Source organism: Diospyros lotus, chromosome 9, assembly GCF_014633365.1.
Source record: "Diospyros lotus cultivar Yz01 chromosome 9, ASM1463336v1, whole genome shotgun sequence".
In the NCBI taxonomy this organism is placed as follows: domain Eukaryota; kingdom Viridiplantae; phylum Streptophyta; class Magnoliopsida; order Ericales; family Ebenaceae; genus Diospyros; species Diospyros lotus.
In genome coordinates, this window is record NC_068346.1 from 36,996,717 (window position 1) to 37,014,604 (window position 17,888).

The 17,888-nt window shown below is 35.6% G+C and overlaps 2 protein-coding genes across 4 annotated transcripts; both read right to left on the bottom strand.

Moving 5' to 3' along the window:
* Window positions 1–4,112: 4,112 nt before the first annotated feature.
* LOC127809856 (cytochrome b-c1 complex subunit 6-1, mitochondrial) lies at window positions 4,113–8,784 on the bottom strand. 2 transcript variants are annotated; one of them, XM_052348996.1, is made up of 6 exons: window positions 8,669–8,715; window positions 8,533–8,592; window positions 8,346–8,404; window positions 7,591–7,675; window positions 4,476–4,565; window positions 4,113–4,387 (listed from the first exon to the last, which is right to left on the bottom strand). In XM_052348996.1, coding segments are annotated over exons 3-6 (210 nt in total). In that variant the 5' UTR covers window positions 8,348–8,404; window positions 8,533–8,592; window positions 8,669–8,715; the 3' UTR covers window positions 4,113–4,354. The 2 variants fall into 2 exon arrangements, with proteins under 2 accessions (XP_052204956.1, XP_052204954.1); XM_052348994.1 differs by lacking the exon at window positions 8,533–8,592 and having other exon boundaries at window positions 8,669–8,784.
* Window positions 8,785–10,197: 1,413 nt separating this feature from the next.
* On the bottom strand, window positions 10,198–16,634 carry LOC127809855 (signal recognition particle 14 kDa protein). Of its 2 annotated transcripts, none has more exons than XM_052348993.1 (6): window positions 16,390–16,634; window positions 16,239–16,288; window positions 14,383–14,450; window positions 11,986–12,079; window positions 11,791–11,900; window positions 10,198–10,603 (listed from the first exon to the last, which is right to left on the bottom strand). In XM_052348993.1, exons 3-6 carry the CDS (start codon window positions 14,383–14,385, stop codon window positions 10,448–10,450), a joined length of 363 nt encoding a protein of 120 aa, XP_052204953.1. In that variant the 5' UTR covers window positions 14,386–14,450; window positions 16,239–16,288; window positions 16,390–16,634; the 3' UTR covers window positions 10,198–10,447. The 2 variants fall into 2 exon arrangements, with proteins under 2 accessions (XP_052204953.1, XP_052204952.1); XM_052348992.1 differs by having other exon boundaries at window positions 14,383–14,453; window positions 16,390–16,633.
* Window positions 16,635–17,888: the final 1,254 nt, after the last annotated feature.

Here is a 17,888-nt window from a genome sequence, read left to right on the forward strand (position 1 = left end):
ACATACAAAAACAGATGTACTGTAAAAAATTGTGGATGCATATAAAAAAGTGAGAGTTTCTCAATTTAAGTCGGAATAGGCCAAATACATATTTTAAACTTTGTATTTATATAGTTTTTTTTATCTAGACATTCGAAATTTTTATTATTTTATATAATTTTGAATCAATTACACATTTCGATAAATTTATTTGTTATAAGTATTTCTTGTACCACTCCTTATGAGTTGGACACGATTTAGTAGGTCGGTCCAATCGCCAGAAACCCAATAAATCCAAGGCTAAACTCGTCAGAACAAGGTCACAATTGAGACTCGAGCTCAGATTGCGAAACCAAACGAGCTCCCAACTCGCTGGCCTAACCGAGCGAGCTCTCAGCAACACTTCCAGCTCGCTGGCCTAGTCCTTTAGCTCGCATAACAACAAAATCGCAAGGCAACTGAAAGCTGGGACCTACTTACTTTATTTAAGGCAAACTAGATCCCTAGTAATACGAATCTCACTCCTGGTTTTATGGAATCAATAATGACATCTTGTCTCCATAATATTATCCTATTATTTTGGATTTTATGTAAATTGTAAACACCACACATTATAAATAGGGGTCAAAAATCATTGTAAAAAAAAAAAAAGAAGAAATGATATAATGTTTCTCTGCCAAAATACTCAAAAAATAGTTGTGAAGTGGGCATCGTTCTGGCCGAACCACGTAAAAATTTCTCGTATATGTTCTACTTTGTTTCTCCCCTTTACGTTTTGGCTTATTTTCTCATTGTGGGCCTACGAATCATGGTCGGCTAATTCCGAACGTCCACATTATTTGTGATAATGAATTAAACATAATTGAAGAATATAATTAAAATAATAAAAAAATTAAATATATAATTAACTTGAAATTAAGTAGACCTTTCTCGGTGCCTACATATTGAATCAAACAAAGTGAATCAATTGGTTGTGTAGGGTTGGTAATAGTTCGGTTTGGTTTCAGTTTTTGCTAAAATCATAACCAAACCAAACTTAAAATACTAAAAGCAAAATCAAACCATTAACCCATTAGTTTTAAAAATTAAAAACCATAATCAAACCATTCGATTTCGGTTTTAACCATAATTTTTTAAGTTTGATCCATATCAACAAATAAAGACAAACTCTTGCAAATGACATTCATAAAAAAATTTGATAACTCCACAATAAATAAAGACAAACTCTAATAACTCCACACGCTAGACTGAAAGTAATCTCCCCAAATATTGGCTGCCACAAAATGTACCTAAAACAAATTTGTGTCCAATGTTTGACAAGTATACAAAGTTAGCAAGTAAGTGACCAAGGCCAAGTATCAACTCAGTATAACCAAATTGATGGGAAAAAACAAATTTATTACAAACCCACCACTGAAGCCATTGGCAACAACTCCTACATGAGATTAGAAACTTCTCTTGAAAGATTTCATCAAGGGCTCTAATCTGATGGCATTGCCAGAAACTAGGCTATTCTTAATTTGGGTTCAGTTTGATTGAAAATTATATTAACCGATACTATGTTTAAGTCCGCCATATAATTTTCAATTCATTGAGGCAAAACAACATATATCATGATTGTATCCAAGAAATAATTTGATGGTCCAATCATGGTACAAACTTAAGAGTATCGTGGAACAAAAATAGCAAGAAGAACAAGTGGGTTGCAGAATTTACTAATCAATTGCCTCTTCTTGGTTCATATAGTGATTTCCCCCGTATTAGTAGAGGATTGGTGATCAACCATCTATGGATGTACGAGTCTAGTTATTGGGGAAAAAGAAATTCTGGTTTCTGACCTACTCCTTCTACCGTAGACAACAATGGAATTGACAATCTATCTAGTTTTTGGGTAACGAAACTTCGAAGCATTTGCTTCTAGAAAAAGTCCACCCACGCGACGCGGTCCGAGTCTTATGAAAAATAAATCCGTTTCAGCGGTCATGGGCAAGAGAGACAGAGAGCGAGGGCGAGCGAGAGCAAGCGAGGGCGAGCAAGAGAGGGCCAGCGAGGGCGAGCAAAAGCAAGAGAGAAGCAGAAAGCGAGGGCGAGAGAACAAGCAAGAGAGATGAGGCAAAGAGCGAGAGGCAGCGAGGGCGAGCGAGAGAAAGAGGGGCCGAGTCCTAGCAAGAGCAAAAGGAGTCGAGCCCTAACGAGAGCAAGAGAAAGCTAGCGAGAGAAAGCAAGAACAAGAGAAAGGCAGAGAGTGTGGGCGAGCGCGCGCGGACAAGCAAGAGAAAGGATGCAGAGAGCGAGAGGCAACGAGGGTGAGAGACAGTGAGAGCGAGGTCGAGAGAGAAAGGAGAACTAGAAAAGAGAAAAGGAGTAGAAAATGGGAGAAAGGTTTGCAGGTAAGGCAAGTGGGCTAGGGTGGGCTAGACTCGGGTGGGTGGGTTGTATATAATATATATATTATATATACATATTATATTATATATATATTCAGTTTGGTTTTGTTCGGTTCGGTTACCCACACATTCGGTTCGATTTCGATTTGGATTTTGGTTTAGTTTTAGTGAAAATCATAGCCATTAAAACAGTGTTCAGTTTTTTCTCAAATCAAACCATTACCCAATCAAACAATTTTTAACCACATTAACCGATTCGATTTTGATTCGATTCCCCACAATTTCGATTGCAATTGCCATCCCTAATTGTGTGTTCTTCTTCACATGATCGTACTCTAGACCTTTGGCACTAACAACCATGGTGGCTTGCATTGACTCCCCTTTTTGACCAAGATCAGGAGCTATTAAAAGAGTTAGGTGCCCCCGCCTAAAGAAGCGGCTCTATCCTCTAATTTGCTCGAAGGGTGGAAGAATGGGACCTAAAATCTCTACTTTTGGATTAACTTAGGATAGGGTAGAAGTATAGTACCTACTGAGGGCATTTTTAAAAAACTCAAAAGAAGAGTATTTTTGTTATTAGAATAAAGAGTGAGTGAAATGTATTCTATCGTGTTATGTAGAATGAATGAAGGAGAAGTTGTTTCTATTTTAGTCTCATTAAAAATATCTTTACAAATTGGGCACTATTCCTTAACTTAAAATGGGTAAAAACTTGTCCCCATCTCCATCATAGCATCTTCTGAGTGTTGGTTCGGCTGCTATAATTAATCCAATTGGGAAACTAAGAGCCCTTAAAGTTAAAAGTTTTGTCCACCCACCATCACATGCTTAATGCCATGATATGATATTTATTTGTAACGCCTCCACTAAATGTGCCAATTAATTGGTCTCCCAATTGGGTAAGCTATCCAAACCAACACCATTTTAAGGACACAAGTAACCCCTAAATTTTGTTGTTGTTAAACTTAAAAAAAAAAAAAATTGTTAATTCCAACATTATATTTTCACACAACCCATATAAATATTATCTCCACATTCAAATTGAACTCTGTGACACTTTGTATTATATCAATTTAAATATATAAAATATTAATACAAAGTATATATTTGGTGTTAATATTGTCATCATTATTTTAATAACTCAACTTTTACCATAATTAATTCACAATGTTATTTGTAGATTAATTTTTTACGAGATAGAAATGTTTTTTCAAAGAATTAATAATATTTTTTTAAAAACTATTTAATATTATTATATAACTATAACCCTAGATCCATCGCACATGCTCGAAAATTTGGATTACTACAAGGTCGAGAAATTGATTTTGCCCCGTGCAATTATTAATAATCTGTACATATACATAAGACCAGAACCCGAATTTCAATCCAAGACTCACATATTCGACCCGCTTAGTCAAGGTGGTGCGGGCCGTGACTTATAGAGAAAGTAGAAGACTCCAACCAAAGACTGTTAGTGGGGATTCCTCGATTTTCACGATTAAAAAAACGATTATGTTCTCCATTAAATTTAAACTTTTACAAGATTAAGGTTAAATTGTCATCATACAAAAAATAAAGTTTTTTTTCATCCATTTTCATTCCATTATGTGAAAAGGAAAACATAGGAAATTTAGTTTCATACATTCCCTTCCAAGAGAGTACTCTCGCCTCCACCCACTTTCAATTCGCTATTTCAAAAATAGTTCGTCCGTCATTTCTATCTATAGTTTTATTATTTTTCGGGTGAGGACAATTTTCAAACTGCTGGATGGTGAATCAAACAAATTTAATCCAGAGGGCCTGTATTATTGACTTTATTCGAAGGCCCTCCATGGTTCAAGAAAGTACACAGCACTGATGAATTTAGCAACATGAAAACATTGAAAGTTCATGAGTGAGTGAAAACAGAACCAATGAGAGATGTCTGGTTGAAGAACAAAGTAGCCGAGTGATATTAATATACCACAAAGCAGCTAATCCTCCCATTATTACTTCAAATTTGGAAATAGCTTGGGCGCAACCTGTGTTCCAGAACAGTTTCAGTTTCAGGGTGAACTCATTTGCACAGATATAAATAAAATGAGAAAAGGGAAAAGAACAGGCTTTTACGCATTTGTCAACACAAGACCAATAATCGAAATACTGTCCTGTGCAGTGCTTGCTCCCAGTTTCATCGCCCTCGATCCTTTTTATGCATGCCTGTAGAAAATGAGATCCATTCGGGTTAGTAACAACATTGACTACCGCCCTGCTTCCCCACCCACCCGAAAACTTGCAATAACTTGCATTGTTAGCTCCTATCTATGGATGCAACAACTATTCAAAACAGGTGGGAGTTGCAATAACTTGCATTGTTCACTCACGCGTGCAATGGTTAAAATTTTCAACTTCTTCTTCCTCCTTCATCGTGCCGACGACCTCTCACCTTCCTCCTCGTCGTTGCCAACCTCTTGCCTTTCTCGCCGCCGCCAACTGACCCCACTTTCCCCTCCGTCGACCAACCTCTACCCTACCCCGCCTCCATCAATAATGACCTCTTGCCTCCTCACCACCGCTAACTAACCTCTTGCCTTTCTCTCCGTCGACCAACCTCTCCCCTACCTTGTCACCGATCGACTTCTCGCCTTCCTATTGTCGATCGACCTCTCGCATTCCTCCTTGCCAACCAACCGTGGTCCCTCATTCCTCCTCACCAACTGACCCTGGTCTCGCCTTTCTCTCCACCAACTAACTCTGTTTGAGGTTGAATTGACCATGACAGCAACTCAGCCCAATTTATGTTTGTGAATCGACAACGGCACCAAGCATATTTGTGGTTGAATCAATTCGTGTTGCATGAAATGTCGATTCGTGTTCGTGAATCGATGGCAGCTTAGCCTAGTTTGTGTTTGTGAATCGATGGCAGCACTGAGCAAATAGAGTTGTGAATCGATGACACCGAGTACCGCGGGGGGTCTCCGTTGTCTTCACCTTCCTCCTCCACAAGTGCAGGGTCGCCAGCTCCAACCTCCATCATGTCCACTGCCACCGACCCCACCTCTTCTCTTGCAACGTCGAGATCTAACTCCGTCGTGCACCACATCATACGTGGTGCCCTCTCATTGGCCTTGGGGATCCACGTCAAACCGCATGTAACTCACGCACAACATGTTGCCCAATGAGGGTGTGTTATTGTTACAAAATCAGAAGTTGAGGGGCACAATTATTACAAAATTAAAAGTTGAGGAGCATAATAGGTCAAACTTAAAGTTGAGAGGGCCAAATGACCAAACTTTCAAAGTTGAGGGGCATTTTTATGGTTTTTGCCAATTAAGAACCTTACAAGTTTTAACTTTACAAAGAAATGGAAAACCAATTAACTTTATATCCATCAGTTGTTCCTCCTCTATAATACATTTTACTTTCAAAAAATTATAAAACCCTATACTTCCAGCTTATTTATGAATAGAGTTTCCTTAAACAAATAGGAAGACTTTACGTTCACATTTCTTTTCCTAATGCATAGTACTAAAAAAAATAATCTTACTCTTAAAAATGCATTTAAAATTTTTTTTCCTAGTTTTTTTTTTTCCTTGCTCTAGATAAAAAATGTCATAAAGGCCTTACAAAAGATATTGCCATATATAAATATGAAATGACCAAGAAGCCAGAATTCATGTAATCAACCCCAACTAGTGGGATTAAGGTTTGATGTTTTTTTTGGTGTTGCAACATCTTAATGTAAGGCCTAAGCCCTACCCCGTATGTGAGACACAAACATTAAATAATGCAGGTATGTCATCTAAATCAAGTTAATAAACACTAGAGGCTAATTATAGCTACTATTCCTATAGGACTATCAAACAATCATTAGTCTAGTTGGAGCACCAAGCTAAGGAACTTCTGACAATGGTGATCACATTCACGTGTATGAACTCTACATATATTTGGCAAAGCATAAATATAAAGTAACATAAGAGTAAATAACAGAAGCAATCTAATTATTTTATAACACTCACCTAGTTAGTGGCTGAGCCAGAAATTTTTACCTGGGTGGGCAAAAATTAAATAGCAAAAGAAAATTTGAAATAACATCATACAATCCCAATCAAATATTACAATCCCAATAAACAATCTCAAAATAACTGTCATGGCATCTGATGGAGAGCTAAGTGGAGGAATGACTGAAGGAGGATGAAAGGCAGCAAGCTACTACCGTCCGCCTACCAGGCTACCAGCAAAATCTCCTTGAATGCAAAAAAAAAAAAAAAAAAAGCAAACCCAAGATCTTTCAAGAATGCCTCAAAATGCAGTCCCAAAATCCTTCAAGAATCCTTCAAATTGCAATTCTAAAATTCTTAAAAATACCCCAAAAAATCAGTCCCTAAATACTTAAAAAAAAACCCCAAAAATTCAGTCCATAAATCCTTCAAAATAGCCCCAAAATTCAGTTCCTAAATCCTTCAAAAAAACCCCAAAATTCAGTCCCTAAATTCTTCAAAAAAAGCCCCAACCTTAAGCCCCTAAATCCTTTAAAAAAGCACTAAAATTCAGTCCTAAATCTCTTCAAAACATCCAAAATAGAAAAAGAGATGTTGAAGAAGGAAAAAACACTACCATTGACCAACGTCTAGCGGCCAATTTTTCTTGATCGGCAACGGTGAAAAAGAATAATGAAAGACCAAGGAAGTGAAAGAGGTGGAGACTAAAGACTTTTGAATGTTGTGTTGAATACATTTTGTGACTTTTGTTTGTTATTTTTTTTAAAAAAAATTAATAATTAATTTTAACTAACTAAAAAAAAAAATAGAAATTCAGGGTGGGCAATGGCCCACCCTTGACCATATGTGGCTCTGCCACTGCACCTAGTCACCTGAAATAAGCATCCAAGGACTCGAATTGATGACTTCAAAAGTAAATTTATAAATGTCAAATCCATACAAACTCCCATTTCCCATTTCTTTTTTTTTTTTAACCCATAAATTTTGAATTTTCATCTGTTATACTGGACAACTCTTGTTTATTGCACTATTACCCTACACGTTCAGAACAGTGTATTAATGAGCAAAGCATGTCTGATGTCATGACAAATCAAGTATAGACAGCCAGGGCAACCAAAAAAATCTTATTTTTCAGCCCAAGGTGCTAGTTAATAGTGGGGACTTTCAGGAAGACTCAACAGCATCTATATCTAAAAATTTTGAAAATGTAACAAGCATATCAGCTACCAGAATTTGTAAAGCACCTGATATTCAAGTAAAGGTTTCACACATTTTGGCTTGCAAGAATCTTCAAGGTACTTCTTTGGATCAGCAAGATCATCATCCGCCCTAACATGAAGAAAAAATTACAAAAATAAACTTCAGCTGATAAAGGTAACGTGTTAAGTGAGAAATTAAACCGTAAATTTATTTTATGAACACCTATAAGTATAGATTTCATAATTACAAACAATAGCGTGAATTATATATAAATTTCAACCTAAACTAAAATTATAACATTAAATTCAAAAAACTAAACCTAATTACTTGAAAATGCTAGTGCCTTTAACCTATTCTACAAGCACTGTTCTAAATATGAGAAGTAACAAGGTCTAGTAAATCAAGTTTCCCATCTGGTATATGTAAAACTCATAAAAGGTACACAAAAATTACCCTTTATCACCTTGCAAATGGCATTTCACTTTAGCAAAAAAATACCCAGATAGCAAGGAACATGAAGATTTTAACAGAACTGATGCCCAGGCATGTAAATGTAATATTCAAGTTTATGTACTGAAGGTTTAATGTTTTTAATTGCATTTTTTTTTTTTTTTTGGCCTAAATTTAACGAGAATAAGTTAACACACTTGATGTTTATCTTAATTATTCATTAAGTCGGGCAATATAATGTTCTATAGTTGGAGGAAGAACTAAATCTAATAATTATGAACAAGCATGTTGCTTACAGAAAGAAATGGCAAATTTCAGGATCTCTTAAAATGAAAGAAATAATACCCACATGGAAATTGAAGGGAAAACGACCAGTCAGGTGCAATGGATCTCGCTGGAAACAATCACCTGAAAATAATACAACATTACGAAGGAATTAATAATGAAGTTAATTCAACAGAACAAATCGACCAAATCCCATGAGATATAGATTCAACTTTATCTGCAACAACAATCGAACTATATAAAAACTTAACCTATTCAATCAATAAAAGTGTGCATCCAATAGATGCCTCCGTGTGTGTGGGAAGATAGATCTGGAAGAGGAATTGAAAAATAGATTGGTGAAATTAGAGAGTATAACGAGGAGGGGGAGACGAGAATGGGCGTTACCTTTTTTGGGTTTTAGCCGCAGGCTCCAAAGGATCAACAACGGAAAGGAACGAAGAAAGAGAAAGAAAGAAAGAAAGAAAGAGATAGAGAGAGAGAGAGAATAATGTGGAGAGGTTCGAGTTGTGACTGAGTACACAGATCTAGGTTCGTTATAAGTGCATTGGGGCCGAGTTGGTGGTCCCAACAGGCCCAAGTCCTATTGGGCTAACCCGAACTGGACGCATTTCGGGCCCTCAAACTCAAATCACAATCTCTTTTCTATCTTAGAGTATCTTCTCAATAATATACTAATAACCTACGTTGGCGTTCTTTCGCCTTTTTCGAAATGTTTCTATTTTTAAAATATCAAGAAATATTTTTTAATTGCTTTTGTAATTTTAAAAAAAAAATTGTGCTCATTTTATAATAGAAAAAATATTAAAAACGCATTTTCTATTTGGAAACTCATTTCCATCCATGAATAGAGATGAAATTTTTTCTGCCTCTAACTCAAATTTTTTTTTTCTAAACTTTGTTTTCAAAATTTGTTTGAATTCATTATGCAATTTATGTTTACTTTTAGATTGAATAATTATTTTTTATATTAAAAATTATATTTATAAAAAAAAAATTCTTTATTTCTTTTATTTATGTGTTTCCCTCGCATTTCCATTTCTTACCTTCTAAAAAATAATATTTTTTAATTTTCATTTTGTATCATATTTATTTTTCATCTCCATTTTCATATAACGTAATTATTAATGACCCCTACTACCTAACAAAAAAACTAAATAACTATTAAATGTCCCTTCCATTAAACCCTAAGTCATCCTTCAAATGATAACCCATACCTAAGTCATCGTTCGAATGATGACTCATCTTTGTCAATCTATGTCGTCAATGCCTTCTTTTGTTTTTCTTTGAATATTTCTTGACCTGTGAAAATTCAACTCTAATATGTCCATATTACTTTTATTCATTTCACTTAATTTCATTTTTAAAACTTCTTCTACCCCTAAAGTTACCTTTTTCATACCTATTTCTTTTTTAAAAACTTCTTAAACCTTTTAATGAGAAAAACTAATTCATCTTCACTTTTAGTTTTTTCTTCATCACTTGAATCTTAGTTGAAGCTCATTAGATTCCTTTTCTTCAACCTGAATTCATGTTTTATCAAGGACCCAAGTAGATCATCCATAGAGTGGTGATATGGACAAGCTACAATAATTATAAGTTTGAGAATTAGATGAAAACGTGTTCAGAGTTTGTACATGAAGTGAAAAGGGATGAAAGCATGAAATATATGCAGATTAAGAACTTTGAAGCATGCCACTTATTAACTTTGTCAATATGGTCTTTACTGTGAATAATGGTATTAGATACCATGCTTCCAGGCTGATCATCAATAGAGTGCTGCCTCTCGTCCAAGTGCCCTTTTGATCACCACATGCGCATGGTAATACTAAAATGCAAAAGGAGATGCATAATCATGTAGGGTCATGCTCTTATTCACCAAATGCATTCATATATTTATCATATGCCTTGCTTCATGCTTCAAGCAATACTCTTTCAACTCTACTTCAAAATTTCTTACCACGTCTTTCCACCAAGGCATACATGAAACTTTTAATTTTCTTTTCTTCAAACAACGAATACTCTTTGAACTCACAAAAGAAAATGAATTTCTTTTAGGGGAGAGGCTTTTAGCACTACCTACAGAAGAAAGGCGCCAATACAAAACCAGCATCTCTTCAGAGTTCAACAAGAAAATGTGAGAAGCTCAGTTCAAAAAGATGTTGTCTAAGCAGTAGCTTGCTTCTTTGAACCCTTTTGTTTCTTATCTGCATCTGCAGCTTTTCTTTTGTCTTTTCTTTCCCTCTTCTTCAAGGCAGTCATCCGGGCCTTCAGAATAGTTGCATAGGAAGCTTGAAATCGTTGGTGATCCTTTGGCCCCACCTTTATTGCAATAAACCATGAAAAAAACACTTGTTTCGTGAATATATATGCATGGCATCACTACTTTTAAATCACAGAAACTCTTTAAATAAATTATAGTCATAGGAGAGAAAAAAAGCCAAGGATGACTCCAAAAGGGTAACAGATAGAACCATGCAAGTGCCTAGTTTTACCAAATCTAGTAGTTAGGACCTAGACGCCCACTAACAGAAAAAACTTTACCACTTAATTTCAAACCAAACATAGTTGTCCATCCACAGATGCAAGTTTGGTCAGAAGTGTTTAGTTTATGAATGACACCACTAACCCATTGCACTCACTAAACAGCCAGCACAAGAAAGAGCACCAGAAAAATGAAAGGAGCCCAGTGTAGCAGGGTGGAAGTAATGTAACAGATCACAATATTTATTAATTGAAAGCTTATTAAGCATAAAGAAAATGAAAAAGAAAGACCAAGTGTATAGACAAAAAAGACGACTTCAGAATCATATCCTAAAAAATTGGCCACATGAGTTAAAAGCTTTCTGTAAGGAAAGGAGGTTCCCACCTGATATGCCCAAACCTTGTACGAAATGGCCTAAAAAACAGAGTGCATGTAAACCATACCTCCTCACAGAAATTAGTAACTCGAAGACATAAGGAAACCTAAGCAACTCTTGATTAGGGTAAGCCTACCTCCTTTTTCATCTTCTCTAAGTACAAGAATTGTCCAAAAGAAAATTCACTTAAAACTTGTTAACAAGCAACATCTTTACAAACAAAATTAAAACACTTATAAAGGTGTTTTAAAGTTATAAGGAGAGGAAAAGGAAAGTAAATTAAGGCTCAACATACTTTCATTTGGCAATTCATGTATTCTATTTAATTATCTGTACTGGCCATGCTGATGAATAACAAGTAAAGTGAGATATAAAAATCCCATCAATATTTCAACTCAGCTATTTTTAAAAATTTTAACACCATATTGTTTTGTTATTTTTGCAGCCTTAACTGGTACCAACATGGATACAGACAGCATTAAATCCTAAACCAACTAACAGCACTAGGATAGTGATGTATACCCAGCTATCCATGTTGAATGAAACTTAAATATTGATCATCTATACTTTGAAATTCCACAAATAGATAACAAACAAATCTTTAAATACAAGTTCAAACCCACAAAAATAGCCTTTTAGAGTAATTACCGAAGTTGAAATGGTTTTCTTGCCATTGGTTGCACGAACGAGGCATCTATATTCAATTTCATTGCCAGCTGATGCCATCTTGTTTTTCTGAACCTTTGACTTCAATGATGCTATATAGACAAGACACAAGCATCTATTAGACAATCTAAATGCAGTGACAAACAACACATAAAAATGTAAAAGAAGATAGCTTACAGCGTTTGAAAGTAACCCAAACTGAGCCTTTCTCTGTGTTGTGCTCAAACATGTTAGTTAGCTCATTTAGAAATGGGTCAGTTTGTAGAAGTACCTAAAGAAACAATAGATATCAATATATCAATACAAAGTCCTCGATATTAAAGATCAGCATAGTTAACGAAATACATGCATATTTAAGTAGTAACCTATATAAGAATATCAGATCAATTCAATTATGTATCAAATTCTCACTGTTTATTCAACATCTTAACAATTGTATCAAATCACAGAGTATTAAAGATGCATGATTTGGAGAATTATCAAAATTTGAATGCCTTATTGTCTTTGCTAGAATTAGAGATGCATGATTAGGAGAAACATCAAGATGAAAGCACATTGTTATGGAAGAAATGAGAAATTAGTTGACATATGTCAGGGTCTCAGCCTGACAGATGGTAAATTCTCCTTCGTGAGGAGAATTAGGGTTGGTTTTGAGAGAGAAAGAGAGAACAAGAGGGAGAAAAAGAGAACGAGAGGAAGAGAATTGAGAGAGAGAGAAGGAATAGAGAGAAATTGAGAGAGGGAACAAACTGTAAATTCATCAATAGTTCTTTATTATTAAGAGGGAAAGCCTTTATATAGGCCCATCCTCAACCGTTACAACCGCTTACTCTCTTGGCTCCTACTGTTACAACTTCTAACAGCTTCCTGTTATAACCCAACAGCTTATTGTTACACTTCTAACTACTTAATAACCGTAAGGGTCCTGACAACATAAAGGCACACAATAATGTAAAGTACAAGGCCAAATCCATGGAACAAATAAGATTTGGGGAAAACCCATATGTAAATAAGGAGGCAGGAATGGTTGGGGCAATAGTTAAGCCAGAGATATAATCTTGGTTTAGTCTCATTCATCTCTGACAAATGTTTCAAAGAGAATTTTCATCTATGTATATATTTGCCGGTTGCCAGTATTAATATCTTATCCATTAGAGTCTAGGGGACACTTATTAACTCGGTAGTCAAAATAACTTGTAGAAGATTTAATTTTCAAGAATAACATGAGTTTATCAACAAAAAAAAAGAAGACATAACATGAGAAATTAAAATTCAAATCCCTACAATATAGTGAACTACCCCATGGAAGACAAATGTATCATATATTTATTTATAAATATAGTCCTTGTGTATATAAAATATAGAAACCATCTTCTCCATTAAGAAATTTCAAATAATAGAGAGTTCCCATGCTTTTGGGTTAATTTCCAGCATAAAGTAATATATGAACTACTAGATTAAATTAATTGGGAAAACACAAAAATGTCAAACAAAATACCTCTAAAATCATAGAAATAAAACCCAAAAAGATAAAGAAACAAAAAGGAGTACAACGTTGCAAGAATCTCAACATCAATAATTGCATCAGATTGTTAGATAACTGGCAAGTTGCAATTCATGTAGCCAATCAAAAGTAGCGGTATTACAACTTCTTATTAGTTTGCATATGGTTTTCATATCAAACATGTCTTCCAAAATTTAAGAGTCCAATTATCACAATCAATGCTGCCAAACTTGGTTTGTACAAGTTGGTACCATCGACATGCACTGTATCAAAAGAAATCTAGTACAAAATAGTAAGGATTTTCTTTTAGCTAAAATATCAGTTGATACAAAGTTAACAGTGCAGGGACAAAATCATCCCTGCATCATCCTTGCAAAAAGGATGAAATTTCACTCCTGGAACAAGGGGTGACAAGGTCCCTCTTGCAGGAATCATCCCTACAACAGGGGCTTCACTACCCTGTTGTAAGTACCTCCCTACAATAGGGAGTCATGCAAGGACGTCCCTGTAACAGGGTGTCTTGCTGGGCCATCCTACATAAAATTATATATAATATATTATAACATTACAATATAATACCTAATGATTATATAATGATATATTTAGGCACGTAATACTATAACATTATTTGCTTATCTTTAATCATTTATTGCATAAACAACTTCTATAGAATGCAAATGATTTTGAGGCATTGTCATGCTGTTATGTTAATTATGTGATTTAGACATGCTATTCACAATAGGCAATGCTTATATATGTTTCCATAATGGCATTCTTGTATAAATGTTTTTACTGTAATTGTATATTTATTATGTATTACATATCATTAATTTATTACGGCAATATATCAAAGATGGTACACCCGGTACCTGATGTCAATATCAATACCTTGTCCAGTATAGTACAGACGATTATAACCTCAATACATTCACTTCTCAAAATTGACGTCAAGTAATCAAATCAGGCTATTGGGAAATGATGGATTAAGATGAAAATGAAAAACATATATTAGTCCATGTGTGTCAGTATATTATACAGCATCTATAAACAGAGAAAGGGAGAGGGGTTACCATGCTGTAACTTCACTTCAAGACCTGACCACGAAATCCAAACCCCTTATGAAGTAAAATCTCTGCTACTGCTGTTACAATTCCAATGACAGTTGATTTAGACTTAGCTAGCAACTGTGCACGTGCAATGTATATGCAAAAAAAGAGATATTGATTTTCTATCTCCAAACCAAGTTTATTGAAATAAAAAAAAAAGAGATGCAAAACCAATTTCCACTGTTATCAAATTCCAACAAAGGAAAAGGATAAAAAAGACTCATGAAAAGTGTGCCAAGTCTACGAAAAAAGAGATACAAAACCAATTTTTGCTGTTATCAAATTCCAACAAAGGAAAAGGAGACGAAAGACTCATGAAAAGTGTGTCAATTCTTCTAGCACAGCATGATTTCAGTTCTCAGATCAGAGCCCTAGGCCCCTAGATGATTTTGGAATGAAATGGAAGCCTAAAACCACAAACTCAGTAGCACAGGCAAGAATGCAAGAAGGCACGAATGAAAGCACTGATTCACCAAAACCCTAATTGAGCTTTAACTGTGAGCCCTGGCCTTCAATTTGCAGAAAGCCAAGAATGAATGCATAATTGAGCTTAAATTGCCATCCCTACCAAACCATAAAATCCAACAAATCAGCAGAAACAAGACGAATCAATCTCCTCAAAGAGAAACAGAGATAGAGAGGTATACCTTGTCAATTGATTAATGCCAGTTTGCAAAGAACGTCGCAATAGATAAATAGAGAGAGAGAGAGAGAAGAGAGAGAAGCAACGGAGTGAGATAGGAGTGTTCACGGTTTGGTTTGATCAGTTTTTAACATTTTCAATATGCCAAACCGCATTTGTGGTTTTCCTATAAGACCAAACCGTACGGTCTGGTTTGGTGAGCGAAAACTGCACCACATTTTGCAGTGCAGTTCGGTGAGGTTTCCACGGTTTGTTGAATGTTTGATTTTTGCGGTTTGTTTTCGCCGTTTGGCGTGAATCTAGAAACCCAGTTTTTTTAAAATCACAGTAATTTATAAATTTTGAACTTTGTGCACATATAGAAATGGGACCTCATGTAACTAAAAGTCAGATATGTATTACATAGAAAAATCTCGACTACAAAAATGTGCATTCGAGTGAGCATGTTTTTTACATATGTCCAGTAGGTTGCTCCACGACTACAAAAATGTCTTGAGAGAGAGAGAGAGAGCACTACAAATGCGCCAAATTATATAAGACTCCAGCTGATTGAAGCACAGTAAATAGAAAAAAAGCGGGAGCTCTATTCCTGATCAACTGCAGAAACTAAGATAAATTCCCAAAAATGAAAACCCTAATTCTCGAATTTCCTTCTACATGTACATTTTCCCATTAAATAACCAATCTAATAAATGAATTTCAAGACAAAACCCATTTTTTTCACCCCATTCCCAAACCAGACAGGAAAAACAAGCCAATCAGCCTTCAATTCTTTCACTTGCTTTTGAGAAGATTCAATATTTTTGTGTAGAGAAGGTGTTGCCTTTCATTATGATTCTATACATGATTTATACACCAAGAGTTGCTAATTCTCGGCAAGAAATTACAGCTTTAAAACCCATGATTTATGGCTAAAAATATGTCTGAAAATGAGTCCTAAAATTATGGAGTTGATCATTATCTTCAGCGATTTTCTCTGCATATGTTTGTCCATCTGTTGTGCCTTTATCTTCAGTAATTTCAGTGATTGTTTTCCCATCTATTATGCAGGGAGATGTGATTTCCTTAACAGCTTTTTCCTATCTTTCATTTTCCGTTTTCCTCTCCTCATCAAATCCAAATCCAAATCCAAACGCAACGAAAGCAAAACAGATGAAAATCCGTCGATTCAACGTACCAGAAGAAGGAGCGCTCAAGCACGCAAGCTTCGTTCGTCCTTTCCCCTTCCTATATATATATATACAACCAGTAACGTTTACAAGGATTAAAACTAGGAGAAGAAGTGAAGAACGAATCGAATCAATTCGATAGCGGTGATTGATAAATACCTCTTGAGTACTTCAAATCTGGAACTGAGATGCGTGAGGTAATTGATCGAATGATCGGTACCCTGCTCTCTCTATCTCTCTCTCGCAATTTGCTACGATGGACCGAGGTGGCTGACGACCGTACTCCAGCGTTGCCAGCGACTGCAAATGAAGTTCGAAGAAGACGAATAGGAAGAAGACGATGGCAGAGTAAGAATCGACTTAACGGCGGGCGGCGACGATCGGCCTGGTGGGTTAGAAGCGGCACCGCTGGTAGAGAGAAGAATGAAAGGCATTAGGTTACATGCCTTTTATATTTTATATATTTTATTATTATAATATTATTCGGACAACTCGATTCAAAATCTAAACACCAAATCTCTAATATGCAAACTGCACGGTTTAGAAATTTTTTAAACCGTACCAAACTGCTCACCCTAAACAAAAAATCGTTTTTTTTTAAGATGCGGTGTAGTTCGGCCAATTTTCAAGATGAATCGATTTTTTTTAACACCCCTAAACACAAAAGGAGAGATGAATTGTGAGAGGTTGCTAGAGCAATACACACTAGCACTATAATTAGATGAAAAATGAGATATTGGTGCTATTAACTAGCACTATAATTAGATGAAAAATGAGATATCTGTGCTATTAACTAGAGCTGTCAAAAGTTGGGTCATGACCCTCAAAGCCCCATCCAACCATGGCCATCAAAGCCTCAATTTAAATTAAAACTTGCTAAATGGTTGGGGCTTTGGAGCCCATGGCCCAACCATTTGACAACTCTAGTTAATAGCACCAAAATTCCATTTTCCATCTAAGTCCAATGCTACTGCCTGCTACTCCAACTACCTTTCACTATTCATCTCTTGTTTTGTGTCTTTTCTCTTTCCATTGCTCCTCTCTCTCTCTAGCAGCATTCTCTGCAAACAGGCGTTCGTCAATAGACAAGGTATACCTCTCCATCCATGTTTCTCTTTTTACACATTTAATCGTTGTTTTAAGTTGATTAGTGGATTTGAGTTGTTTTGGACCATCTAGGATTTTATTCTATCGATGATATTTGAATGTGTTTTCTTGAGGAGATTGATTTGTCTTGTTTTTGCTGATTCGTTGGATTTATAGTTTGGTAGGGATGGCAATTTTTACATCTTTTTCTCAAATCAGTTCTCATATCTTAGGCATTTTGTAAATTGAAGGCCTGGATTCACAGTCAAAACTCAATAAAGGTTTTGGTGAATCAATGCTTTCTTTCTTGGCTTCTTGCCTGTGCTACTGGGTTTGTGGTTTCAGGCTCGCGTTTCATTCAAAAATCATCTAGGGCTCTAACTTGAGAACTGAAATCACGCTGTGCCAGTACACTCGGCACACTTTTCACGCACCTTTCCTCTCCTTTTCCTTTGATGGAATTTGATAACATTAGAAATTGGTAGGAGGTCTTGTGTTTGATCTTTGGTGCTGAGTTCCGTGATTTATCTTTTTCTTTATAATTGTGAGGCCGAGTAAGGAGGCCTTAAAGG

What these genes read in the sequence shown, in the direction of transcription:
- LOC127809855 (XM_052348993.1), bottom strand. An exon ending in TTGGGTTACTTTCAAACGCT is followed by an intron (nt 11,901 to 11,985) that starts GTAAGCTATCTT and finishes TTGTCTATATAG; the next exon opens with CATCATTGAAGTCAAAGGTT. An exon ending in AGAAAACCATTTCAACTTCG is followed by an intron (nt 10,604 to 11,790) that starts GTAATTACTCTA and finishes ATTGCAATAAAG; the next exon opens with GTGGGGCCAAAGGATCACCA.
- LOC127809856 (XM_052348994.1), bottom strand. An exon ending in AACCTTTACTTGAATATCAG is followed by an intron (nt 4,566 to 7,590) that starts GTGCTTTACAAA and finishes CATTTTCTACAG; the next exon opens with GCATGCATAAAAAGGATCGA. An exon ending in GGTCTTGTGTTGACAAATGC is followed by an intron (nt 4,388 to 4,475) that starts GTAAAAGCCTGT and finishes TCTGGAACACAG; the next exon opens with GTTGCGCCCAAGCTATTTCC.